Raw genomic sequence first — 27788 nt, forward strand, 5'->3', positions numbered from 1 at the left:
GAGGGAGATTATTCCGTTCTCGGCTGATAGATCTAATGGATTTGTTTCACTTTCTTTTTTGGATCCTTTGCTGTAATATAAAGAAAAGTACTATTGGCTGCTGAGGGAGGGCCTTGTTGGGGACTGACTGTGCAAAAACCCCCCAAAAACAAAACCCCCCCAAACCCAGATGTGTCACCAACCAATTTTCCAAAAATTAACTTTTAAAAAGGCCTTGATGATGCCAGCATCTTTTTTTTTTCTCTCTCCAGGAATCAGCTCTTGGGGAGTTTGTGGATTTGATCAAAGCCCAGACTTTGAAGAGAGCAATGGGTCTGCCCTGAATTGTGGTCAAGTTTGATAGAAAGGTGCTAATTTTCAGCAGTTAGACGAGTAGCAACCGAGACCACGTCTAGTTGTTTGCATAATTAGTTGTGGCTTCCGCCCTGTTCCAGGGTGTTAGGCTGTCTGAAGACTTAGAATCGTGGAAGGGCTGGGACTTTTCATCTCCTCAGCCCACAGTTTTGGGGAACAGTGCCATCAGCATTTAGAAGAGGCCCCACACTTGGGGGGGGAGCTGTGAGGTTCCCTAATGGCATCAGTGTTGTGGTGGGAGTATATGGGGAGTACAAAGCAAGGCCTAGCAGGACCATGGAGAAAACCAGAGGGAAAGGACCCTAGGTTCCTATCTCTAGGACCTCAGAAGCCCTCTTGTTTTGCCAGCAAGGAAACTGAGTTTCAGTGAGGTTAACTCATCTGACCAAGATACTCTTGGGTAGCATATATTTATTTAAAAACATTTTTTAAGTACAAATATCCATAGTGGCCTGCAGCCAGTTGGACCCGGTCAGTTGTTCCATTAGAGATTGACCGTCTGCTTGAAACCTGAGCCTCCTGCAACAACCTTGGGTCAGCAAGCACTCCTCCAAAGATCTCATGGGCCCCACGCTGTTGCTGATGGCCTCTCCCTTGGTGGCACTTCATGTCAGATAATGTGGTGATCGTCATGGAATTAAAAGCAGTGTTGTTTTCTGGATTACAGATGGGTCTGGCAGTGGGCAGACCCCAGGGAGCCCTCTTCCACTAGATTGTTGTGTGCTTTGGCTAGGCAGTCAGATTTTGTGCCATTCTCCCTTATTTCAAACCTAAATCCAATCTAAGGAGAAAATAGGCTGCAACCTCATTTAAAAAAAATTTGTTGAGAAACACCCATTTGCAGAGGTGGAGGGTCCATGGGAGGAGTTCGTGGCACATATTTTTAGACTTTTTTATGTATTGATCAATTTTGCTGATTTTTTTTCTTTTCTTTAAAATATTATTTGTTATATGGGATGGCTTGCTGAGAGGAGACAGATGCTAGGGAAAATTTTGTGATGCAAAAAAACCCAAGATATTAATTAAAAATATTTTCAAAATTTTTTGTTGCGGTAGAACAGAATTCATTAGAAGCCCAACTTCCAAAGAGACCATTTAGTTACCTTACTGTGGTACCAGGAAAACCTCACATAGATATACCATACCTCCGTAGTGTGCTTATTACTGCCACAATGTCAGTTACAGTTATCCCTTCAACACCGAAGGGGTTCGGGGCACAGTGCCCCTGCAATGTGGAAAATCTGTGTAAAATTTTTCAGCTTTACCTTCATGCCAGAGAGGAAGTCTGAATTATAAGGGTATTAAAAGATAAAATATGTTGATATTATGTAATACTAATACATGTATTTTGCAGATTTCTGAGTTTCTAAACTTTTTATGTCATGTGCTGGCCTTCATGTGTTCTTTGCGGCTTCTACAAAACTCACCCCAAATTCCCATTTAATTCTTACGTTGATACATGATATAGCAAATCTGTGATGGGGAAAGTCATGATGTGGAAGGGATAACTGTAAACTCTGGTTAAGGTCCTCATCCCCTCCAATTTAGACCATTGGATAGACTCCTACCAGGTCTCCCGGGCTCAGGTTTCTCCCTTCTAGTCATCCTTCATACAGCTGCCCAGTTGATTTTCCTAAAACTCAAATCTCATCATGTCCCTTCCCTACTCAACAAACTTCATTGTCTTCCTCATTGGATCTCTATTGCTTCTGGGATCCAATATTAACTCCTTTTGTTTGTTATTTAAAGCCCTTCATGACCTTTCCCCAATCTCTTTTTCCAGGTTTATTATACCTTATGTTATCATTAAAGAGCCACTGCTGAGCCCCCAAGACTACAGTGATGCTCCCTGTTCTGACCTGGTTTGGTTTGGGGGCAGCCTGGCCTCTAATCAGAGGGGTTAGGGTCCCTTTTTCCCACTCTTTAACTTGTTAAACCCTCTCACTAGAGTGCTCCAGAGTAAAAGTTTAAATTACAGCTCACATCTAGGGTTTCTCCAAAAAGGAGGAGGTTAAAAGATAGTCCTTGTACAGTACAAATCAGTTATGGGAAGGGTAATTTATTCCAACACACAAAAGAAACACTCTACACAGCGAGCATTAACAGAATAACTTAAAACAAGATTCAGTAACTTGGCCTTGTAACTATGATTACAATTTGTTTGGAGGCTGATACTCAGACTTCATTGGAACATAAAGCAGTTTTCAGGCTTGCTCATTAGGCAGCCTGCATTTCACCTGGGCTCTGCACTGTCCAAACACTTCCAGGCACATGTTGCCTCATAAAATGGCCAGTCTTGGGCTGATTTTCTTGTTGGTGGCCATTCTCTCTCGGGGCTCCTCCTCGGCCACCATTCAGCTTGACCCAGGATCTCTGGAACTCTTGAACTCACCTCCAAGCCTGAATGTGTCCATCTTGGGATAGGCATTTACTCACTTAAGATCAGGAAGGAACAGACACAAAAGAGGAAGAGTCATCAGGGGTCCAGACTCTGATTCATCGAGGTGGGAGCCCCTGTACTAGCTGCCCTGTGGAAATGGTTGCCATGTTGTTGATGTGGAGAAAGGCCAGTGCTTCTCCGCCCTTCACTTATTGCGAGGCCACCTGAAGAGTCTCAGTAAGAGAAGCAGAGACAGAAGCGTCTCTGCTTAGACCACGCCTTGCCCTTTGCCATTGTCAGATAGTGGGGAAAGGCATTCGGGATGTACTACGTCATACTTCAATGCCAAATCCTTTCAGCACGTGGCTGGGAGCAGGTCCTAAACTCCCACAGGGATAACTGGAACCTGGAAAAGCCACTGAGTTGGTCCTTGCTTCATATCTACATTTTCTCTCCCTTCTTGAGAACAGACCCTTGTTTTGATTTTGTATTTGTATTCCCGGTACCTAGCACAGGGCCTTGCAGAATAGGTACTTAGTAAGTACTCATTGAATGATTACTATGTAATATGTGCGTACCGGGACAGGTATATTATGGTTATGTGCGTCGGTCCCTTATCTGTGCTTGTGACTTAACAGATTAATCCCAGAGATGATTTTTCAGATGAAAAGAAATTATTAGGGACTTGAATTTGGGCAAAAAATTCGTCTTTAGCAGCACATAGGGCAGGGGCAGATATTTTATTTGGCATTTGAGAAGGGCAGAATTGACAAAGTAAGAAATTGAATCCTAAGTTCTGAACTAGGGAGAAAAGAAGGGATGCTTTGAAAACTGTAGTTGAGAGTGTCCTCTTTAAGCTGTTCTCTGTCTTTTCAAGTCTAATTTTAACAATTACTTGGCCTCTTCTGAGAATTATAGGCCTTCCAAGAAGAGGTTTCATAATTAAACAAAATACACAGGGGCTGACAGGCCCTATCAGGCTATGGCCTAGAATTGCTCCTGCGGGGAGGCTGCGGCTCAGCCTGGGAGTGTGCTGATTAGGTGGATCACACTCGGGGGAGAAAATAGCGCTGGGTTTTACAGTGATTGGCATGTGTTAGTGTACTGGGGAGATTAACAACAGCTTCTCCTAACAGCCTGAAAGTGGGGTATTGGTCCATTCCCAGAGAGCAGAAAAAGAAGACTGGAGTGGTTGGTAGTAGTAGTAGTACAGAGAGGAATTTTTGCTCCTTCTGGTCCTCTCCCCCATTTCTTCATGTCAGCTGCCTCCTTCTGGTATTTGACCATTCTATTTTTAAAAAAATTTTTGTTTTATCCAGCTTCTTTGGGTGTTGGGCATATATCAATACTAACCCCACCCCCCAAGCCTTTCCACATTCTCAGCCACGGAGCTGTCCAGCATCACACATCATTGGCTCCTCTGTGCCAATTCCATGGCACTCGGTTCTCTTAATTTATTCCTTCTATTTTTCCTGTTTCCCTCTAGTGTGACACCCTTTTCTAGTGTGTTGAAATTTCAGAATTCACTGTTAATTACTGTGTTTGCACTTCTTGGTCTAATGTGCCAGAGCGAAGCCATATTCTCTCAGGTTAAGTGAGTTTTTCCAACCCGTGCCCCCCCCACCCCCAAGTGATGTGCCGAGGTAGTGGTGTCCTGTGCGAAGCTTCATTCTTTACCTTAATGGACAGAACCAGATAGACACAGATTATACACCTCAGCGCTAAGTCTCTTCGGGTCTTTATAGTTGTCTGTGATTTCCTATCTACTTCCTGGAGTGTCTCTCTATTTTCAAGAAAAGAATTGGCACAGAGAGTCGGGGATGCACATTTGGTGGTAACTTCTCAGAACAGAGTATTCTTGGTCAATGGTTCTTCTCAAGCAGCTTTACTAATATGCTATTTTCTTTTTCTCTGTGGTCCTGTAATTCAGGAGCTAAGGTTGTTTTATTCCAAGTCTCGCAGTTTTCTCTTCCCCCTCCTCCACTGCCAAGCAGCTATAATTCCAGCTGGAGGAAATAGTTTTCCGACAGAAGGATCTATAATAACTAAAGCTTGTTGTGGCTCATTGGACTGGTTTACCCTTAAATGCATTTTTTATATTTGCCTCCAAGTGTAAATTCAATTCAGCAAATATTTATTGAGTGTTTTCTATGTGTTAGGTCCTGTGAAGGATATGGAGAAGATTTAGACACCTTCCCTGATCTCATTAAATTTAGGATTGCATATTTAGAACTAGAAGACCCAGAGGTCATCTAGTGCATTCCCCCTCCCCTCGTTTTTCACATGAGAGACATTGAAGCCACAGCAAGTTCTGCGACTTACCGAAAGTCACACATTTAGTAAGTGGCAGACAAGAGGGTAGTGCTGCTGCAGGACAGGTGGAAAGATCCTAGGTCTTTAGGGCAAACTAGCTGGTCAGATAACAGTTTCTGAGAGAGGGAGAGCAAGGGGGAGAGATGGCATCTGAGTTAGACTTTACAGAGTGGGGAGCAGTGGGACAGGCAGAGCAGAATTAGGTGTAGAAATGGTATAAAAATAAGAGCCATTCCCCAACTGATAAATAATCAAAAGATGTATTCAGTTTTTTGATAAAATAATTAACACTATCTATAGCCATATGAAAAAATATTCTAACTCACTGTTGATTGGAGGAATGCAAGTAAAAGCAATTCTGAAGTACAACCTCGTACCTATTAGATTAGATAATAGGATAGAAAAGAGAAATGACAAATTTGGAATGTTGGAAGGGTTGTGAGAAAGATGAGACATTAATGTACTGTTGTCAGAGTTGTGAATTGATTAAACAGTCTGTAGAGCAGTTTGGAACTATGTGCAAAGGCCTATAAAACCAGGTATACCCTTTGGCCAAGCAATGCCACTACTAGGTCTGTAGCCCAAAAGATATAAAAAACAAAAAGGAAAAGGACTTATATGTACAAAAATATTTATTGCAGATCTTTTATGGAGGTAAAGAATTAGAAATTGAGGGGATGCCCATCAAGTTGAGAAAGCCTGGCTGAAGAAGTTGTGGTATGTAATTCTGATGGAATACTAAAGTACTATAAGAAATGATGAGTAGGATGCTACCAGAAAAACCTAGAAAGATTTGTATGGGCTGATTCAGAGTGAAATGTAATGGGTACAAAGTGAATAGAAATATTGTAAGATGATCAGCTATGAATGATTTAGCTGTTCTCAGCAGTACAACAGTCCATGACAACTCTGAAAGACTTGGGATGAAAAGTGCTATCCATCCCCAGAGAACGAACTGATGGTGTCTGAATACAGATTGAAGCACATTTTTTTCACTATCTATTTTTCTTGAGGTTTTTTTTTTGCTATGTTTTCTTTCGCAACATGACTATTATGGGGGAAGAAAAACCCGTCATTGTTATGCTATCCATCCCCAGGGAAAGAACTGGGGATGTCTGAATACAGATTGAAGCATACTTTTCTTTACTTAAAAAAAAAGTACAGAAATGGGAGATGTTGAGGCATAATTTGGGAAAAATGAGAGTAAAGGATTTGGCTGGGTGTAGAGGACTCCAGTGGGGAATAGAGAGAGATGAGGTTGGAAAGGTAGGTTGGGGCCAAATCATCAGGGTCTGTTTTATATCTCAGGCAAAGAACTCTCTAAGGGACTGCTTGCTTGCTTTTGATAGAATGACCACCTCCATAATTTGTCTGGGTTATCTTCTGGCTGAATGATCTCTTAACAAAATGCTGAAAGTTGGATACATTTTACAAGGAATGACTAAGTCCTGCAAGTGTGATTTAGTTTTGTGAATAATCTCATGAGCTCATTCATGAGTCACAGCATCGAGTCTAAAGTGACTTCAAAGATAAGAAAAAATTAATTACTTGTATTTTATAATTTTATAATATAATTTTATGATTTTTATAATGCCAGCTTCCAAGGGTCTGAAAACACCATAGTTTATAGCTTTACACCCATATAGTGATATAAACAGTCTTTGTGATGTCTCTGTAATATTTTTTGCTTAATACTTATGGAACATATTTTTTAACATAGAATAGAGGAAACTTTTTTTATCCACACCCCCCCTCAGTTGCTGGTGCCCTCTCTCCCTAACTACTGTGTGTTTACTTGCTTCTTAGAATGTTAGCTCCCTGAGAGCTAACATTCTTTATATTTTGTTGTCCAGTCATTTTCAGTTGTGTCTGACTCTTTGTGACTCCATTTGGGGTTTTCTTGGCAAAGACACTGACGTTGTTTGCTGTTTCCTTCTCCAGCTTAATTTATAGATGAGGAAGCTGAGGCAGACAGGGTTAAGTGACTTACTCAGGGTCACACAGCTAGTGTCTGAGGTCAGATTTGAACTCAGGTCCTCCTGACTTCAGGCTCTGTGCTCTAACCACTGTGCCTCCTAGCTGCCCCCAGCACATAGGAGAAAATTAATAAATACTTGTTAGTTTGATAGTGATCTTAGAGAATTTTAGAGTCAGAAGGGATCTTGGAGCCATCTAATCTAGGTCTCCCCCCCTTTTTTTGCACTGGGTGGGCTTACTTCATCCCTATAGGCTGGTAGTGTCAAACTTAGAATAGAAATGGATCACTTCTGCCACATAGTGATTAAGAATACCACAAATGAACATTATCTATATTGTATTATATTTTGTTTATTTTATTAAATATTTCCCCGTTACATTTTAATCTGGTTCAGGCCCCACTGGGGATTTTTGCTGGCAGCTTAACCCTCCGACTATGTGTTTTGACATCCCTGGTGTTGAGAAGGGTACTTGTAGGGTGGAAATTCCTTCCATTGATAACTCATCTGTCACTGAGAGTCTTTGAGAGTTTCCCAGTGACTTGCCCAGGGTCACCCAGCCAGCATGGATCAGAGACAAGACTTTAACATAGATTTCCTTGACTCCAAGAACAGTTGATCTGCTATGTCAGGTGGCCTCAATGGATGGAATATTCAAAGAAAATAGACGTGAAACAAGGAAAAATATGATAAAGACAAATGAGTCTCTGAGTTTGATTTTTTAAAAATTGGAGAGACCATTCATTTTACAGAGGAGACAATTGAGCACCATCTGCCAAGCTGGTGAGAGAGGCCGAATGGACATGGGTCCTCTTACTCAGGGTACACAGTGTTTTCCATTTTCTCCAACTGCTCCTGTTATTGCTACTTGTTAGCAAACCAGAAAGCAGAGGCCCATAAACTGTAGAATCATGAGGCTCCATACATAGCAGGCACATACTTGAATTGAAGCACACGGTGGGAATAGAATGATATCCCTCAGCTCACCAGGCAGCACCTTAGTTCATTCAGATGTTTGGCCAAAATTTCCAGTCCTCTCTCAAAGGCAGGCAGCACCTTGGGCTTGGCCAAGGCCCCAACTCATTGACTTCTCTTGCTGGAGTCTCTGATTGGGGTCAGATTAAGAGACATAGTTGTGCCCACAAGATGGATCCAAGAACATAGGCTTTTAGAGTTGGAAGGAAAATTAGTGATGACCTTATACACAGCCCTCTCATTTTACTCATCAGGAATGCAAATTTCAAAGAGCTAAGGTGATTTTTCCAAGTCCATACTGGGGGCAAATGGCAGAGTTGGGAATTTGAACACGAGTACTCTGGCTCCAAATCTAGTGTTTCTTTTTTTCGCTATGGCTTTCCAGATGCCGTTACTGCAGCCCATGTGCCGAATTCATCATTTAGCCATTTTGTCATTTCTAAAGGGGTTGGATTCAGCCTGTAGAACATAGGGTACCAATCTTGGGGTAGTTCCTCCAATTGTGGCCCTGGGACTTTTTAGCAACTCAGAATATCTAAATCAAAAAAACATTAAGTAAGTAATTTTGTGTAAAGAGAGTAATGAATTCTGTTTGCAACTGACAAAGAAACCTTAGAAATTCAAAAGTTCAAAATAAACCCAAGAAGTAGAAATTCTGAAAATCAAAGGAAATAAAATTAAACCCAAAAAGTGCATCGAGTTGATAAAACTAAGAACTGTTTTTGAAAAGATTAATAAAATAGAAAAATAATTAGCTAGCTTGATTTAAAAAAAAAAAAGGAAAGAGAAAAGCCAAATTATCAAAATACAAAAATGAAAAAGGATGGTATTCCATTAGAGTTTGTTGGAAAGTAACAGTGCAGCATTCATTTTCAGAGTTTTTTTTTAAACGTCCTTCATGTGCTTTGTGCTACTTAGAATGACTTAACCAACAGTTCTTAACCTGGAATCCATGAATTTTTTTTTATATTTTGATAACTGTACTTTAGCGTAATTGGTTCTTTTTATAATCCTATGTATTTTATTTTATTCATTTAAAACCATTATTCTGAAAAAAAGGATATATAGGCTTTAAAAGACTGCCCAAGGGGTTGGGGTCCCTGATCCTCCCAAATTTCAGAATTGCTGATTTAGATGGAGTTGTGTTGCATTGGAAAGAACACTGAATTTATAGTCAGAGGGTCTGAATTTGAACCCCACCTTTGCAATTTACTGCCTATGGACAAATAGGCCTCAGTTTCTTTATCTGTAAAATGAAAAGAGTTGAATTTGATTTAAGGTCCCTTTCAGCTCTAAATCTATTACCTTAAGATACTTTTTCTTGCCTTAAAGGAATTTTTTTTAAGTTGATGCACTCCATGTATGGACAATGCTTTTATTTTTTAAAATAAATTTTATTTTTTCACCAGTTACATGTTAACACAATTTTAAACATTTTTTTTAAAGTTTTGGTTGATTTTAAAGTTTTGATCCAAATTCTGTCTCTCCCTCCCTCCCCTCCCCCATCCCCCCTCTTCCCCCATCCCTGAGATGGTAAACAATCAGATATAGGTTATATGCATGCAATCATGCAAAACATTTCCATATTAGTCATTTTGTATAAGAACACTCAGATAAAAGAAAAAGAATGAAAGAAAGTGAGAAATAGCATGCTTCAGTCTATTCAATCAATATCAGTTCTTTCTCCGAAGGCAGGTAGTATGTTTCGTCATTAGTCTTTTGGGATTGTCTTGGATCATTGTATTGCTAAAAATAGCTAAGTCATTCACAGTCGTTCATTGAGCAATATTGCTATTCCTGTGTACAGTGTTTTCCTGGTTCTGCTCACTTCGCTCTGCATCAGTTCATGTAAGTCTGTGCAGGTTTTTCTGAAATCATCCTGCTTGTAATTTCTTATAGCACAATAATATTCCATTATATTCATATACCACAACTTGTTCAACCATTTTTCAATTGATGGGCATCCCTTTGATTTCTAATTCTTAGCCACCACAGAAAGAGCTGCTCTAGATATTTTTGTATCAATGGGTCCTTTTCCTTCTTAAAGGAATTTATAATAGATTCATGTCTGATGGAAATTTATGTAGGGGATCTGGGGTAGAGCAACTGTGTGAGAATTAGAGAAGGAAAAAATAACTTGAAGAAAATGAACCTTAGAGATGATTAGAAAAGTTGGCTCTTATAAGTTTTATTTACGGGTAGACAGGTGGCTTCCTCCCAGGTGCCTGTGGATTTCACATACCTGGACTTGGTCCACTGGGACACCTGAGGCGAGACCATTCTGCCTCTTTAGATTGTTCTAAAAATGACTAGTCTGTGTGATGATTGAAGATGGAGCCTCCCTCACTGTTGTGAGCCAGGAATATCTAAAGATAGAGCCCCCTCTCACTGTTAGGAGGTAGGAATACACAAAGTCGTGCCCCCTTTCCTAGTTTTGATCCAGGGATGCCCAAAGGTGGCACCCCCCACCACTGTTGTAAGTCAGGAGTGCCTGAAGATGGTATCTCCTCTCACTGTTGTGAGCCAGGAATACCCTATTATTCAAGAGAAAATTTTAAGGTAAATGGAACTGTATGAGGAATCCCATCAGCAGACATGCTTTACTTCTCAACAATACATTTCAAAGGGACTGAATGTGGATAGCCTTATGCAGGGTTCCAAGGAAATAGAACTTTGCCAGAAACCTGTTCTTGGTCACTAGATTTCCACCTCCCCTTTTCTGCCCCCTCCCCTTTCCTTCCATTTCACAATTCTGTGGGAATGGAAAACCCTTAGTGGCTACAGCATGTAGGAGACATTAAAGATGATGATTTTTTCCTTTTTTTTGGCTTCTTAATATATAAATCCTCAGACTACACAGCTGCTAATGGTTTATCTACCATGAAAGAAGGCCTAACTGCAAACATCTGGACAGGAAATGACAAATGGCCCAAATAGCTTCGGTTAGAATATGGCTTTGGCCACTGGTTTATCTAGAATCAGTGCCAGAGTTCGAGAGACGGTTGGATACCCACGGTGGTATCACCCACAACCCACATTATACTGTTTGTGAGCCCCCTTGGTGGTGACATCATCCAAGTCATCCTTTATTTATGGAGTGTTGTGGATATTCCAAAATGTTGTCACTGTGTGCTGATAGAAGAGGAAGGAGTTGGGGGTGTTGGGGACAGGGTGGGGAATAAAGGGTAGTGAAACTTTGTATGGACTTTTTCTGATTTCCACCTCATACTATTTAAGTCTTATGACATCCTTTATGCAGTTAGTCACTTTGGGGGGGTTTTCTGCTGCCTCCTATAAGTGGATCTTGGGTTGAAACACCCTAAACCCACTGAGTACAGTTATTTGGCATGAGGTAGGGTAGCTGCCTCTACAATTGTTGTAATAATCTCGCCTTTTCATCCTGGGTGACCCTTGTCTATCAGTTATTCCTGGGGGCACACTGAATGTGCTGGGTGTCTTCCTCTAAATCTCCTGATGTTGCATGGGTACCATTGTAACAGATGGGATGGTCCATCCCCTATCCCTTGTCCTCTACCTTTTAGACCTACTTCGTGGTGGGTCTAAAGATTGTGCCATGACCTGTTTACACCCACTGTACATAATTGTCTCTTCTCCGTTGTCTGGCTGTTGACCCATCATTTTGATTCTCTTGAGGTTGTGGCACTCCATGACCCATAGCCATGTAATTTCTATGATGGCATCCTTATGAGTTAGTGCTGAATGACCACCCAGTCCTTTAGAATCTGTGCCCTGTCTCCTTTTCCTTGTTTTCTAGGCCAGGGTGTGTTTCTGTGTCAGGGACCTCTTTGGAAGTCTGATCAAGCCTATGGTCTCCTTCTCAGGGTAATGTTTATAAATGTATACAATAAAACACATCGGATTACAAAAAAAATCAATCATTGGATTACTGCTATCAGAATACTAAAAACAAAAACAAGTTTATGGACTCTATAAGAGCACCTTCTGTGGTCGATTGTGAAATTCCTTTGAAGAGCTAATTAGTTTTCCTCTTTGCTTCCAAGAGATTGAGAACTTGACCCATCATCTGCATCCTGCCATTTTTTTTCCTACTTAGAAAATTGCTGGGCAATTTAGACTTTTGTTTGCCTCCATCAATTTCTAATTATTCACAAATGAGGCCAAAAATAAAACCCCAAACAAGTCTATTGATCCACCCACACATTCTTGCCTCGTCTTTCCCACATACACACATTCTGACTTGTAGTTGAAGGCATGGGAAAACGAGGACAGTTGTTTAAACTGGGTGCTTTGACTGGTGTCTGAGGGATTTATGGGCTTGCATGAGATCTGTTACATGTTTATTATTTAAAAATAGACCCTTTAATGTCTTTTGTAAGAATAATTGCTGTTCAGAAGCCTTGCTGTGGGTCCATTCGGCTCTTCCCAGATCTGCTCAAGGCATCCAGAGCAAGCCCCCAACGTCTCGCCGTCTCTAAGGTTAGTTTTATCAGGACCCTATTTGGGAATAAAGAATGCCACTCTCGAGATTCTTGAAAACCGTCGAGCCAACTGATAATTTGAAAAATTTCAAGTGCGAGGGAGAAGAGCTTACTCTTTCCTTGTGGCTTCTTGGAAAATAGCCATGGTCAAATAGCATAACAAAGATTATGTCCCCAGCAACAACACAAACACATAGACTGTGTCAACACTGGGTAGTCCTCATAACAGCCAAGTAAGCTTTTTTTGGACCACCCTAATAGCCAAGTGCTGAGAGGTAGGTGGGATCATATAATGGCAGAAAAAATCCTCGGCAGACCTCCATTTCCCATCTGCAAAGCGAGGGGATTAGAGCAGATGGATGATCTCCCAGATACCTTCTGGCGTTCAGATTCTGTGAGTATGATCTTAACAAACAGTTTTGTCGTGTGGTGGATTTTCTTTTTCTCGTTTTAAGGACCACCTTCCCTTTCATTTAATACAAAAAGCAGTGGTAGGTGCTGACTACGTGGTAGCCACTTTGTTTGGGCATAACTCTGGGTCAGAGGAAGAAGTAAGGAGACAGATGTAGAGACTTCAGTATCTTTGGGGTCTTCCAAATTCTGATGCCATTCAAGAATGGGAGTCTAAGACAAAACCCAGGATAGTTCTTGTCCTCGAGTAGCTTACATTCTAGTAGGAGAAAACATTTGTGTAGATAAGTAAATACAAATCATAGCCAGGGTAATTTGGGGAGTGGGAAGGGCAGAGTACCAACAAGTGGGGAGAGGTGTCCTGTAAGAGATCCCATGAGCTTTATAGGAAGGGAGTCTATAAGGTGGGAGGACATGAAGGACTGTCACATCCGTTGCTCAGGACCCAACTGGCCAGTTGGGTCAGTATTGGGTTTTGTGTGTGTGTGTCTAACATCTGCCCTCTCCTGTTAATTTGGGGATGATAAGAGCACTTTGGTGACATCGTTGTGCAAGTCTTGCATTGAGAGGTCTTGTATTTCACTTTTTAGTAACTTTGGTTTCTACAGCCTCTTCCATACATTGTGTGTTTGTCCTTCATTCTCGAAGAGGCCCATGACATCCAGGAAATGACTTGCAGTTGACTTTGATTTGAGTGAGGGAGGACTGTGCAAGGTCACCAGCCTCACTGTCTCCTCCAGAGCCATCTGCGTCCAGTGGCCTGATACTCATCAGGACGACTGGAGATGACCCCTCTTCCATACATAGGTACTTTGACAACTGTGGTATTTTCACATTGACAGAATCATAGGTTTAGATGAAGAAGTACCCTAGAAGTCCTCGTGTCTGACTCCCTCATTTTATAGGGAAGGAAACAGAAGCCTTTAGAGGTTAAGTGTCTCGCTTAGGGCCACACAGGTCTGAGTGGCCCTAACCAATATACTAGATGACCTCCAGCGTTGTGGCTTCCCTTCTCTGTCACATACTTCGATTAGGAGAGGTCTTTTCAAGCTTCTTGAGTCCCAATTTATTTTAAAAATTATTTATATATACATATACGCACATACATATGTATAATTTCTCTGTGTGTGTGTATATATATATGTATGCGTACACACACACACAGAGTATAGAGCTAAACTCTCACTCATCTGGCTAAACATAAGTTATGTACACATACATACACGTTGTATATACATTACATAAATGTATATGAGCATAGGTTATCTCTAACTCATCTGCTTTTACATAAGTTACAAGATATAAAAGGAATAGGGAAAAAAGGAGGGGAGCACCCTTTGTGTTTTATAGAAACATCCTCATTGCCTATTACTCCCCTTTCCACACTCTATTAGATTGGAAGCTCTTTGAGGGCAGGGACTGCCTTTGACCTCCTTTTGTATCCTCAGCACTTGGCACAGTGTCTGACACATAGTAGGTTGTTAATAAATGCTTCTTGATTGATTGATCTATGGTTCAGCCAAAGTGGCTTTCTCTCTCTTCTTCAGATATGGCGCGCTGTCTCCTGTCTCCATACTTTTTTTCATGGGGCTTCCCTCCTGCCTGGAATTCCCTCTCTCCTCATCTCTTCCTTGTAGAATCCCTTACTTTCTTCAAAAGTCAATTGAAACACTACCTTCTGTATGAAGCCCATCTTGATCCCCTCGACTGTTACCGCACATCTCCCTAACTACCTTGTACTAATTTTGTGTTTGTTCCCTACATATTTCTACACGTATTCCAGTGGATGGAATGTAAACTTCATGAATTCTGGTATTGGTTCATTTTTGAATTGTGTTCTTAGCATTCAGGATAGTGGCTGGCATATAGTAGGTGCCTAATAAATCCTTGTTAATAGTGATTTGTAGATAAATGCCCCCCATTTAAATGTACTTTTTAAATAGAAAGTTCCAGCTTATGTTTCCCTTCTTCAGTAGATATCACAAGCCTTTGGAGGACCTCCTCCCCTTAAAAAACACCTTAACTTCTGACCAGCACTTAGTAGGTGCTTCATAAATGCTAACTTGTCCAGTTTAGCTGAAGTAATTTTGCTAGACAGTGCTGAGAAAAGGCCAGGGCCAATAGTCTCATGCTGGGGAGGCTTTGAGTCACTTATAAAATCTTAGGGGATACTATTTAAGAAGTTATGACATCCCTGTTATTGGTCAAAGTTTAGGTGCATGTTATTTTAGGAGATGCCCCTGCCATCAGTTAGTGAGTGATTGGTGCCTCTTTCTCAGGGGTCATGACAGCCTTAGACACAGAACACTTGTCAATCAGTGTGCCCTACTCAAGATAAAAACAATAGAATCCAAGTTGGGAAAGGCCTTGCCAATGCTTAGGTAAAAAGAAATCTATAATAATTAATTCATTTATCAGACAAAAATAAAATTTAAGAATAGTGCCAGAGAATTTGGATTCTTGAGGAGGTAACTCTGAGACTCTGTAGGAGCCTCTCCGCCCCCAATGGGAAGAAGCCTACATCCCCCTGAGTCACCCTATCAGATTAAGGCCAGCAGTAACAGCTGAAATCCATTTTCCCCAGGAATCTTCCCTCCCGCAGCTAGCAAGAGTTAGCACCAGGGTCCGAGCTCCCTGTCTCCAATGCCTGGTCCTGTTTCCAAATGAAAGGCCCTCCCCGCAACACCCACCAGACTTTGGTGATTTGGGGTGCCCAATCCCACCCAGTGGACCCAACCTCTTTTATATTTTCCCTGCCTTCCCTTCTTTATTTTAAGTCCAATCTCTCCATAAGGCTGGCTAGCTTTGCTTTCTGATTGTGTATTCTGGGTTTCCTTGTGTTCTGAACCTTGAATTCCCAGAGCTTAGCACAGTGCCTGGAACATAGCACTTAATAAATGCTTGTTGATTGACGGAATGACCAATGTTAACGGTTGTTTTGTGTGCCTCAGCTATTTCTCAATCCCCACCCCAAGTCGATGACTCATCATGACTCAAAAACTTGGCTTTTTAAAGGGACCCTAATGATTTCCAAATACAACAGGGCATGGATTAATTAATTAAAGTTAAACCATTTAACACAACAGGTATTCATTAAACAGGAACAGGTTTCTTCGCACCTGCTTCCCCAGATAGGGTGGTTGAAATTAAATTAAGTTGAGTCTCTGTTCAGAGACTTCAGAAAGCTAGTGAGACGAAAGAGAGGACTATGGATTTTTAGGAATCCCTTTTTTGAGGGGCTGGGGAGGGAAACATTGCCATCTGCCTTCAGAGGGAATATTTTCCGTCAGGAACAGTATCATAAGCATCTGTTGAGATGCCATCTTTATTGTATTAAAGGCCATCTCTGCAGTCTTCAACTATCAATGAAGTGAGAAGATAGTTTGGCTTCTGATGAATCTCCCCTGTCTCTAGAAATTACATTTTGTGCATGGAAATCCTATTCTTTATTGCCTTAATGGAATTTTTGTTGTCCTTACTTTGAGTAGAAATTATCTCAGCCTCATTCCATTGGTAGGTCAGTAGCTTCTGTGAACTGGAGTTTTTTCAAGAAACCCAGCCTCTTCCCCATCACTGTGCACTTATTTCATATATGTATTTTGTGTTTACATATGTCTATATGTTGGCTCCTCCATAGAATGTGAGTTCCTTGAAGGTAAGGATCGTTTTGCTTCTGTCTCCCCAGTATCCAGCTCCATGCCTGGCTTACAGCATAAGGATGGGGCTGGGTCTGTGACTTCACTGTGTTTCTCCCGAAGCAAATGCTGTCTAGAGTTGAAAGTCTTAGGGGGTTTGCTGGAGTCCTGGGAGGTTTAAGCCTTTTGCCCAGGTCCCCCAGCCGAGATGTATCAGAGGCAGGACATAACCAGGCTGACCTAGCTTTCAGGCCACTTTTCTTTGTTCACTGTGCCAGAGGTTCTCAAACGTTTGGTCTCTTAAAAATAATTGAGGACCCCTCCCTCCCGAAAGAACTTTGTTTATGTGAGTTGGTGCTAGCATTATTTACCATATTAAAAATTAAAATGTCTTGTGATTATTAGGAAAATGGTTTTGACTTCCAAGACCCCCTGAAAGGGTCTCCAGCCCACATTTTGAGAAACTCTGCAACCGATGTTTCCCATAGTAGGAATTCATATGAATGTTTATCGATTAATGGAAACCATTTTCCTGGAAACTCTCTTGGATTGACCTCCTCCCCTGCAGGAGTCACAGCAGATGTCTCTTAGGAAGAGGTCATGTGCTGACATGGTAGTAATGCATTGATTTATGAAGAGGATGTGTCCTAATGTCACCCTCGTTGTCAGATACTTCCTAAGCAAAGATGGAAATGACCTAGGAGGGCCTGGAGCATGGATTTCTCACCCTGTGTGGGCAGTCCTGTCCCTTGTGGCCTCCACCCAAGGCTCATTGGCTCTCTCATCCGCTACTGGTGGCCCTCCTGCCTCCCTCAGGCGGTCAGCTACCATGTATGAAGCACCGACTATATGTCAGGCACTGTGCTAAGCACTGAAGATACAAAGAAAGGGGGAAGGAAAGGAATGAGCATTTATTAATCACCTACTATGTGCCAGGTACTGTGCTACCACATTACAAATATTATGTCATTTGAGTCAGCTACCACATATTAAGCACCTGCTGTATGTCAGGCACTGTGCAAAGCACTGAAGATACAAAGAAAGGGGAGGGAAAGGAATGAACATTTATAAAGCACCTACTATGTGCCAGGTACTGTGCTAGCACATTACAAATATGTCATTTGAGTCAGCTACCACATATTAAGCACCACTATTTGTCAGACACTGTGCTAAGCACTGAGGATGCAAAGAAAGGGGGAGGGAAAGGAATGAACATTTATAAAGCACCTACTATGTGCCAGGTACCGCTAGCACATTACAAATATTATGTCATTTGAGTCAGCTACCACATATTAAGCACCACTGTTTGTCAGGCACTGTGCTAAGCACTGAGGATGCAAAGAAAGGGGGAGGAAAAGGAATGAGCATTTATAAAGCACCTACTTCTACATGCCAAGTGCCGTGCTAAGCACTTCACAAACATTATGTCATTTGATCCTCACAATAATCCTGTGAGATAAGTGCTATTATCATTCTCATTTTATAGGTGAGGAAACTGAGGCAGGCAGGTTAAGTGCCTTGCCCAGGGTCACGCAGCAGAGAGACTAAGGCACCTCCAGATAAGGTCAGTGAGAGGCACAGGGCCTTGTTCCCCTAAGTTTTGTCTCTTCCAGGAAAGGTGTGAGTCCCTTCCCAAGGTCCCCCAAAGCTTCTTTGCCAACTAGGAGCTCCAGGGACAAAAGACTGCAGCCCTCAAGAGCTCCCTGCTGGTTTGGGGGCTGGCACATCCAGCCTCATGTAGGAGAGCCCAGAGGTGGTCGGGAGGCCTAGATAGCAGCCCTGATTCTGTCACTATAATGGAGAGGCAAGCAGCATTCCTGTGAGTGCAATAACAAATGGCCTATTGGCAGGGTACATCTGCTGCCCCTTGAGATCCTCAGGCATTGAGGGGAGGGTGGGTTGGGAGGAAATCCTCACTTCATTGTGCGCATCTCCAAGCCCCCCAGATTTCTTAACCTGTTAGCTACCTCTCACCCGTAAATGCGATAGCTGTTCCACGTCTGCCTCTGGTCAAGCCGCTGGTTAACATTTTTAATAGAAAGCCGTGAAGGACAAAGCCCTGGAGCCCTGGAAACCTCTCTCCCTGTGGACATTGATCTATTGGTCAGTTACCCTCTCTTCCTTAGCATTTTAAAAAGAAACCAAGTAGAGAGGCAGTGCTAGGGAGGGAATAGAAAGCTGGCCTGAGAGTCTGGAAAACCTCCATTCAAATCCTGCCCCAGATACGTATGACCCTGGGCTTCACTTCATCTCTCAGTACTCCATGCAGCTTTCTCAAGACTTTAAGTTGCAAAGAAGATTTCTGTCTGCATTGGTGGAGGGAGTTTTCTCATCTGGGAGTTCCCAACATCAGTGTAATCGCAGATCTGGGCCAAAAGAAACCTAATAAATAAAGGACACAGAAAATTATATCTCTCTTTCTCCTTCTGCTGTTTTTTAAAAGCTATCTTTTTGCAAATAGGTTTTTTGTTTCTAGGATTTTTCTTTTCCATACAGATGTCTGTGCTCTTTCCCTACTTTTCCTTTAGCTTACCTCTTCTTCTAGACCTTTCCCATTCAGATTGTAGATTTAAACCATGAAAATCAGGAGAGGGTTGAAATGAGTGTCCCAAGGCTCTGGATTTTGTCACCAGAAAACAGAGAAATCCCAATCGTACTCCTGTGAGGTTACAATTTGACTTGGAAAGACTTTTATCTTTTAGGTCAAATGTGATTTTAAATAAGTTCCCTGGTCATTTTAAAAGTGACATACTCCTTGGGAATGTATCCCAAATGTACCTAACTCAGTGTGGTGGACCTGATAGTGAGTTATTCTCAGAGTCAAGACCACCTGGGTTCAAGATCTGCCTTTGACACATACTGGCCGGGTGACCCCAGGTGAATGACGTCCCTTCTCACTGCCCATTCCCACCATCTCATCTCTTGTGTTTCTTGCTCCTGGTTTTCCATGCATTCTCCATTGAGAGGCCTCCCAACCCCTTCTGAGTTTTCTGTCCCCTTCTTGCTCATTCATTCTCTCTCTCCACCCTCTTAATTTTCATTTCAGATCTCATGTAAATCACAAGCTCCCTGCCAACGAGCTGAGGTTCACATGATGCATCAGTTGCTCTTAATCATTGAAGATCCTTAGAAATAGAGTTTTCACGTGCTGAATTAGGCACTTATTCATGTAGCCTGCCTTTATTCTATAGGGGCTTCCAGAGTTGATATTTGAAAAATATGTATGGGAGTATGGATTTATAAAATATTCATCAATCAGACTGAAAGTCTAGGAAAAGAGGCTAGCAGCCCAACTTCCTTGGTTATAGAATTAGTCAGTCAATGAGCATTTATTATAAGCACCTATCATGTGCCACATGCCGCACTAAATGATGAGGCTACCGAGACAAATAGGGAATTGTCCCCACCTTGAAAAAGCTTCCGTTCTGTTCGGGGAGATTACGTGCGTACATGTATAGGTAAAGGTGGGGTGGGGATGGGGGTGGGAAGCACCAGTGACCAGTTTCCTCTTTCTTATTCTTCTCCCCTTCTTTGGGCTTCTGTCGAGCTAGAGCTGAGAAACTCCAAATAGCTAGCAGTTGGTGCTCTGTGATTTATCAAACGAGGTGATATTTGTGCCTGGCACATAGTGGGTGCTTTCTTATTGCCTTCCCTCTGTCCCTCTTTCTAGACAGCTTCCCATATCCATGTATCTCCATGTGGAATGTAGGGAATTGCCAACAAATCAATCCAATAAATATTTTTTAAAATTTATTTTAAATTAATGGAACTAAACAAGCATTTCAGTGACATAGTATAATAAAAAAAAGATGATTGTACATGAAACTGTAAATCTATTATGTACAACTTGCTATTCCTTTTAAGTAATAGTGTAACAGTGAACAATTTATTAAGTGCCTACTATGTGCCCGCCACTGTCCTAAGCACTGGGGATAAAAAAAAAAAAGAAGCAAAAGAAAGTCTATGCCCTCATGGAACTTACAGTCCAAAAGGGGGCTACAACATGAAAATGTATTCAAAGTAAGCTGTATACAGGATAAATAGGAAATAATTAACAGAAGGAAGCACTGGAATTAAGAGAGATTGGGGAAGGCTTCCTGTAGAAGGCGGGGATTTAGTTGGGAAGCCAGAGATGTCGAGGTGTGGATAGCAGCATGTCCCTTCTGGCCCTGGGCACTGGTTCTTACCCAGCTTTTCAGGCCACTCTAGGGCCACCTTTGATGGTAGGCCACTTAGAGCATGTGGATAGCACTGCTATGCAGGGAGTGTAGGGGCCAGTTCTCCCCCAGGGTGGAGGCATTTATTACATTCCAGGGAGAACCTTACACTGATTTACACACACACACTCTCTCTTTCTCTCTCTCTCTCTCTCTCTCAAAAATTGGCCTTGAAGGCTTGAACGGTATTCTCCCACTTGTTTTTCCTCACTCTCAATTTCATTTATCCAAGACTGTGTACATAGAGATATTTATTCACGGCAGACAGTGTGGTATGATAGATAGGGTGCTAGGCTTGGAGCCAGGAAGATCCAGGTTCAAATCCTGCCTTGGATATTTACTGGCTGGATGACAGCAGGTAAGTCCCTTCACCTCTGAGACTTGGTTTCTTCACCTATAGACAGGGGATAACACCTATCATGCATGCTTCGTAGGGTTGCTAGGAGATTCAAACCAGATGATGGATATAAAGAGATACGGGGTATCCCCAAAGTCTTAGTACCAGTTTAAGTTTTAATAGCTTGACACACTTAGCTTTTAATCTCTTAAAACTTAAAGTTTTAATTGTTTTAACATCTGCACTAAGACTTTGGGGACACCTGGTATAAATATCACTTATCAATGGGTTTCACGTTTCTGCCCGTCAGTCGTTGTTTTCTTGAACGGGGCATTTGTGGACAATGACTTTTAAGAAGGTAATAGCTTCAGTGACCCTACGATTCAGATTATCCTTCTCTCTCCCTCTCCCCCTCCCCCTTTTCCTCTCCTTCTCCTCTCCCCCTCTTTCCCTCTCTCTCCTTTTCCCTCTCCTGCTCCCTCTCTCTCTCCCCCTTCCTCCCCCCTTCGCATATGATCTCAATTTTTGTCTGTTTTCCTTCTCTCATCAGATCCCAGAAAAATGATTTTCATAATGAAGGTTACATCTTGGAATTAGATTGCTGTTCCTCCTTGGACCACCTGACAGACCAAAAAATCATCCCAAATTTCATTAAGAAAGTAAGTACCGCGACCAGTGAACAATTGTTACCTGTGACTGAGTAAATTGGGATTGACCTAATGCCGGATGGCCTTAGGAGAAGGTCCTGGAATTTTCCCCCTCTCCTCTCTAGAGGCCACATCTGCCCTAGATAAATCTGAGGATGTTGGGTTCAAGATAGATCCGTGGAAACAGCTCTATTTGTAGAATGACAGCTGATCCTGCCCCCTCCTTGGAGGCCAAGGCTGTCAGTGTCTCAAGATTAGTGGAATGTGAAGTCTCTGAGGTCAGGGATTATTTAGTTTATGTCTTATATACCCAGTACTTAGCTCGGTACCTGACATGCAGTAGGCACTTAATAAACGTTGAATCAAGCAGTCCAGCAGATTGCTGGGGCCATCTAGGCAGTGCAGTACACTGAATACTGGACCTGAAGTTAGGAACACCTGAGTTCAATTTGAATTTGCACCAAATATTTCCATTGGGCTGGAACAGATAACTATATTTCACTTAATTATAACGTCAAATAGTGCAAATTCGTTTGCTTCATGGGATTCATTTTTCACATTAGTCAGGACCTCGCTATATCAATAAGCATTTATTAAGCACCTATGTTTCAGGCACCATGCTTGATCCTGAGGAATACAGATATACAAGTCAGAAGGTCTTTGCCCTCAAAAGGCTTAAATTCTCCTAAACGTAGACTTTCCTAAGGCCATAAAGGCTCCGTGGTATAATTTAGATGGGGCTATGAGTGCTAAGATGTTGGTGGCCATTTCTTTTGTTTTCGGTAGATTCTCATAGTGTTTTCTTAGCTCCCTCTTTATGAACTTTCCCTCCCATAAGGGCTCCACTCCCTCTGGAGGATGCTGACGCTGGATTTTACCCTCTGCACTATCTAATTTCACACTTCAGCAGTGTGCTATAGGAGTTGGTAATCACTCACATAGGAGTCGTTGGCAGGTACACCAGGAGAGCCGAGGACCAAGACTATTATTTGTAAAAGGGAAGATTATGATCCTGCTTTCATATATAGATGCCACCAGCCAGAAAGCTGAGCGCTCATCTACTGTTTCTACAAATCATTTTTCTGTTTGTCGAGCACGCTGCTCTCTGGAATTTTTGGAAATCAGGTACTTTAATTTTCCAGTGTTTACTCATCCTGAGAATGGAGTTTGGTCTATGACCTGAGTAATAGGGGAATATTCTAGAAAATGATCATCTGAAAAGGTCATAGGCCTCCTGTGTTTTTGTGGAGAAGCAGTGGATAGAATCGAGCGATTAAGGCTATGCCTAAATTAGTAAATACGCTACTTGAAAAATGTTTTGGGTTTTGTTGTTGTTAATTTTTGTCTTAGCCAGATTGGAACATTGCCTGGCTGGCCCCCTATCTAATAGGATGGATGTTAATTGATAAGATAGACAAAAGCAGTTCACTCCATGGGAAAGTTTTATATTTTTGCAGGGTCTGAGTCCAGTATGTTAAACTCAGTTTCCTGCCTCATCCTCCTTGATTCACTGGAGTCAAAGCTAGGGTTGGGGTAGGAGAGGGGCTGGCAAACACACAAGAGGACAGAATGAAGATCCAAAAGGATCTTGGCAGGCTGGAGCATTAAGCCGAGTCTGACAAGAAATTCAGTGGGATTAAATGTAAAGTCTTCTACTTGGGTTCAAACAGTCCATTTCAGAAGTGCTGACTGGGGAAGTCATGGTTCCACGGTGGTTTGTTGAAAAAGATGGTGAGGTCTTTTTCAATGAGATGCTCAAGGCATTCGACAGTATGAGTCCCCGAGCCCATACAAATGTCGATCAGCCATTTACTCTGACTTAAATGTCAGATCTAAGTCTTCTCTTAAATCTACACAGAAAAATGCTTAGTGACCTTCCAGTCCTATCCAACAAGCATTTATAAGTGTCAGCTGTGTGCTAGGCACTGTGCTAAGTGCTGGGGATACAAAAAGAGGAAAAAGACAGTTTGTACCCTCAAGGAGGTTACACTCCAGTGGGGTGATCTTTATGCCTGCAGCTGGTTTTTTTTCCCCATTTGTGGTTAGCCTAGCATGACACCTTATGCCTGTTAGGCCCTTAATAAATGCTTGTTAGATAGGATTGGAGGGGCACTAACCATTCCACTGTGTGGACTTAAAGGAAGACAAACCCTGCCTGCTCCACACTTAGGCCTTTGCTTCAGCCCGCCTGTCCCATTTCATAATTTGAACAGTGGATAAGCTTGGGTTTGATGTAAGGAAAAACTCTCTAATAATTAGAAAAATTAACAAGTGGCACAGGCTTCCTGAGGAGGTAGCAGGGTTCTTTTTACTGGACATCTTTGGGCAAAGGCTGGATGGCCACTCAATGGACGTGTCGGAGAAAGAATTCCAAGTCAAGTGTGGGTCAGTCTAAGAAGCCTCTAAGGGCAGCTAGCCAGGCGGCACAGAGGAGAGAGCACTTAGCTTAGAATCAGAAAGACTCATCTTCCTGAGTTCAAATCTAGCCTGAGACACTAGCTGCGTGACCCTGGGCAAGTCACTTTACCCTGTTTGCCTCAGTTTCCTCATTTGTAAAACAAACTGGAGAAGGAAATGGCAAACCCCTCCGGTATTTTAGCCAAGAAAGTCCCAAAGAGTTGGACACGACTGGACAAAAACGGTAGCCTCTGAGCACCCCTCAATTCTGGGAATCTCTGCCACCTGCCTTATTTGTTGCTGCGTTACATTGGATTAGTAATCAGGGCAGAGGAAATTGTAGTCCCTTTGGATTTATTGGAACTCTCCCCTTAAAGAGGATTTACCTGCTATGTAGGAGGTGGACAGGCAAGTTGGGGCAAGGTGTACCATGGTCGACTTCTTTCTGCCTGCAGCTGTGACCTTTTTCCATGGCATGTGGTCCAGATTTCAATCTGTCTGGGCTTCGGTACACATCCCACGTGGACAAGCCTCCCTTCCCAGCCAAAGCCACCTTCCACCTGTCATCAGAAAATTTCAGGATGTTTTTATGATGGCTCACCCTTCTGCATCTGGGTTTAGCCAGGAGTCTTTTGAGTAAGAGATTGCTTTTTAGAACTTTATTAAACAGCATCATGCAGATGTGAGGAAACCCCCTGTGCTGTGGGTATATCATGTTATAGAATGGGAGATGGCCCATGCTTCACTGAGAATCTGGGGGGCATTATTTGAACACAATGCAGATGGACCTGTGAACAAATCATTATAAAACAACTCCTAAGTTGTTTTCATAAGGAGCTCATATTACATTTATTTACAAAATGTTTTGACTTAATACTGCCTTTGTCATCACCTTGGTTTTCTCCTTCATGAATTTGATTTAACTAATTGGCTCATTAAAGCCCTTCCACACTCTTGGGAGATAGGTGATAGGAAGATAGGTGTTAGGTAGATAGTTTCCACTAGAAAATATGGCCGATACTAAGGTGCAGACCTGCTAATCAATTTGCCCTAGACGTTGAGAGGGAAGTTGGCTGGGACCCTCGAATTTGAGATTCTCTGCTGTTTTCAGTAGGAGTTAAGTAGAGATGGTGGCCGGTGCCTGTAAAGAGTTCATTTCATGGTGGATGGTCAAAAGTAGAGAGAATGTGCTGCCTCTATCCCCTGGGCTATGGTAGAGTTCCTTCCCTCCCTTTCTCTGCTTGATGGACATGGGGTTGAGGTTAATGGACCGAGATCTTCCAGCTTGTGCATTTGTCCATTTCAGGACATTTGGACGCCCATTTCAGGGCTCAAAGGGGAAAAGGGGGTTCTAATTGGACCCTCATCTCCTTTCTCCTTTTCTCTGTTGTCCGAAGGGACTTAAAGAGGGTGCAGCAACTGGGAGGAGAGGGGAGCCCACCGCGCTCTCTCCCTCTCCAAAGTCAGCAACTCTCCTCCATTGTAGAGAATTCTGTGCACTTGTGAATAGACCTAGGCAGACATCTGAGCTTGTAGCCCCCAGTGATGGGCACATTTACAGAAATTAAATGTACCCAAAAGGATTCATATTTTCATTTTAATTGCTTAATGAATAGCTCGGTCCCTATTTCTATATAGCGGTGACACTGGTTAATTGCCATTCCGTTATGAGAAAATGATCCCAAGTTAGCGGCTGCTGTAGCTGGAAGTCATTACTCTTTATCTGGGTCATTATTTTGTGTGAAATTATGACTTGTAGCTCTGACAAAGAGGCCTCTCTGGATGAGATGGTAATTAACTCATTTTGTCACTGTACGGTTCGTCTATGCATCTCCTGTTCTCTGCACATCAGATAGAAGCTAGAAACCATTGGGCTTTATTTTTTTCTTCCTTGAGAGAACAATGCCATAGTATTATTTTTCTAAGCAAATGGTTTAAATTAGCTGAGCACTTGGATAGCAGAGGGAGGGAGAGGAAGAAAGGGGGTGGTGGTGGTGGTAGTGGAGGGTGGGGGTGGGGTCAGTGTTTCCCACAATGAGAAAAACTAATTTCTGTGTCATATAAAATTAGCACAATGCTTGATAATTTCCTAGCCCCTCCTTACCCTTATTCTAATACCACCCCCCTGCCCCCTAGAATGGGTTTTCACAGATTGATGAAGGGGATTATGGAAAGATGATGGTATTCCTTTAAATGTGGTCCAGCCATTGTGTTTAGCTGTTAGGGACAACACAATATTTCACTCCAGAGGAAGCGGGTCAAATTAAATCTGGGTAGCTGCCTCAGGGTTTTTATCTTTCCCACCCCGTTGTGTTCCATTCTAATGGCTCTTTATGCCCATGTCTTCAGGGGGCCACCAAATGTTTCAGTCCCAGGGCTGGGCACAGATGTGTAGGGATCCTTCCAAGTCCTGGAGAAGAATCCTCCTGGGATGAAGCTGGGAAGGTTTTGGAGGCAGAAACTGCAGAATGAATTCCTGCTTAATGAAGGCTTGGGAACAGAATTTAATCTGGATTTCATTCAGTTCAATTTAGCTATGTAAGTAGCATGTACTTGCCACTTGTAATTGTACCAGGCCCTGCTCTAGCTACTGAGGGCTACAAAGAAACAAATGAACCAGTCCCTGCCCTCAAGAAGCTTCCATGCTGCCAGGAAGAAGCAGTTATGTCCACAGACAACTAAATGCAAAAGACACACCCAAAAAGACACAGTAAATTTGAGTGAGGGTAGTGGAGGTGTTGGGGAGCATGGGAATCAGAAAGGATCTCCTTGTAGGAGGTGGCTTTGGAGCTGAGCCTTGAAGGAAGGGAGCTGGGGATTTCCAGAAGTGGAGGTGAGGAGGGAGGCCGTCAAGGGGGTAGGGATGGGGAGGTGGAGGTGGAGGGGGGAAAATGGCAAATAATGAAAACAGACAGTAGGCCAGTTAGGCTGGAGTATGAGTACTTCAGGGGGGAACAATGTGAAATCATCCAGGAAAGGCTGATTGGACCACATCATAGAGGGGCTTTAAAGGCCAAAGAGATTTTGCATTTTATTCTGGTACCAACAGGGAACTACTGCAGCTTCTTCTTTAATTTTTAAAATAGATTTTATTGATATATTTTGTTGCTTATTTCACCCACGTTTTGCCCTCTATCTCCTCCCTTATTCCCTCTGAGCGAGCAATCTTGTGAAACAGATTTTTGTAAAGAAAAAAGTCAACAAAATCAATCAAATCAAAATACCTAAAATTATAAGCCATGTTCCCTCACCATGGAGCAGACCCCCTCCCCCGACACCATCTCTGCAGAGGAGTGTGTCGTGTGTGTGTGTGTGTGTGTGTGTGTGTGTGTGTGTGTGTGTGTGGTGGGGGGTGGGGGGTAGAGGTATCTTCCAGCATCTGCTCTTTCGGGGGCATACTTATTCATTGTAATTTTGCAGCACCCACCTGTGGTAGGTTTGTTGTGGTTGTTTCCAGTTACCTTGTTTTGTGCTCATTTGTATATTGTTTTTTGGAAATGCTTAACCCAGTATGCCCTAATTCAAGTCCTTTCATGCTTCTGTGCATTCATCATATTTGTCATTTCCTTTTTTGCTGTTCTAAAACATTTTATTTTCCAATTGCCTGTAAAAAACCGAATTTTTAATATTTGTTTTTTGGAATTTTGAGTTCCAAATTCTCTCCCTCCCTTCCTTCCCCCCTCCTC

General features: G+C 42.3%; 1 protein-coding gene across 1 annotated transcript in view; it reads left to right on the forward strand.

The window, feature by feature from the left end:
• Positions 1 to 27788, forward strand: part of RFTN1 (raftlin, lipid raft linker 1) — a 198950-nt gene that overhangs the window by 84804 nt on the left and 86358 nt on the right. Inside the window, exon 4 of the mRNA XM_036761805.1 lies at positions 21609 to 21717. Within this exon, the coding sequence (XP_036617700.1) occupies positions 21609 to 21717 (109 nt within the window). The remainder of the gene's footprint in view (positions 1 to 21608; positions 21718 to 27788) is intronic.

This window comes from Trichosurus vulpecula, chromosome 5, assembly GCF_011100635.1.
Source record: "Trichosurus vulpecula isolate mTriVul1 chromosome 5, mTriVul1.pri, whole genome shotgun sequence".
NCBI lineage: Eukaryota > Metazoa > Chordata > Mammalia > Diprotodontia > Phalangeridae > Trichosurus > Trichosurus vulpecula.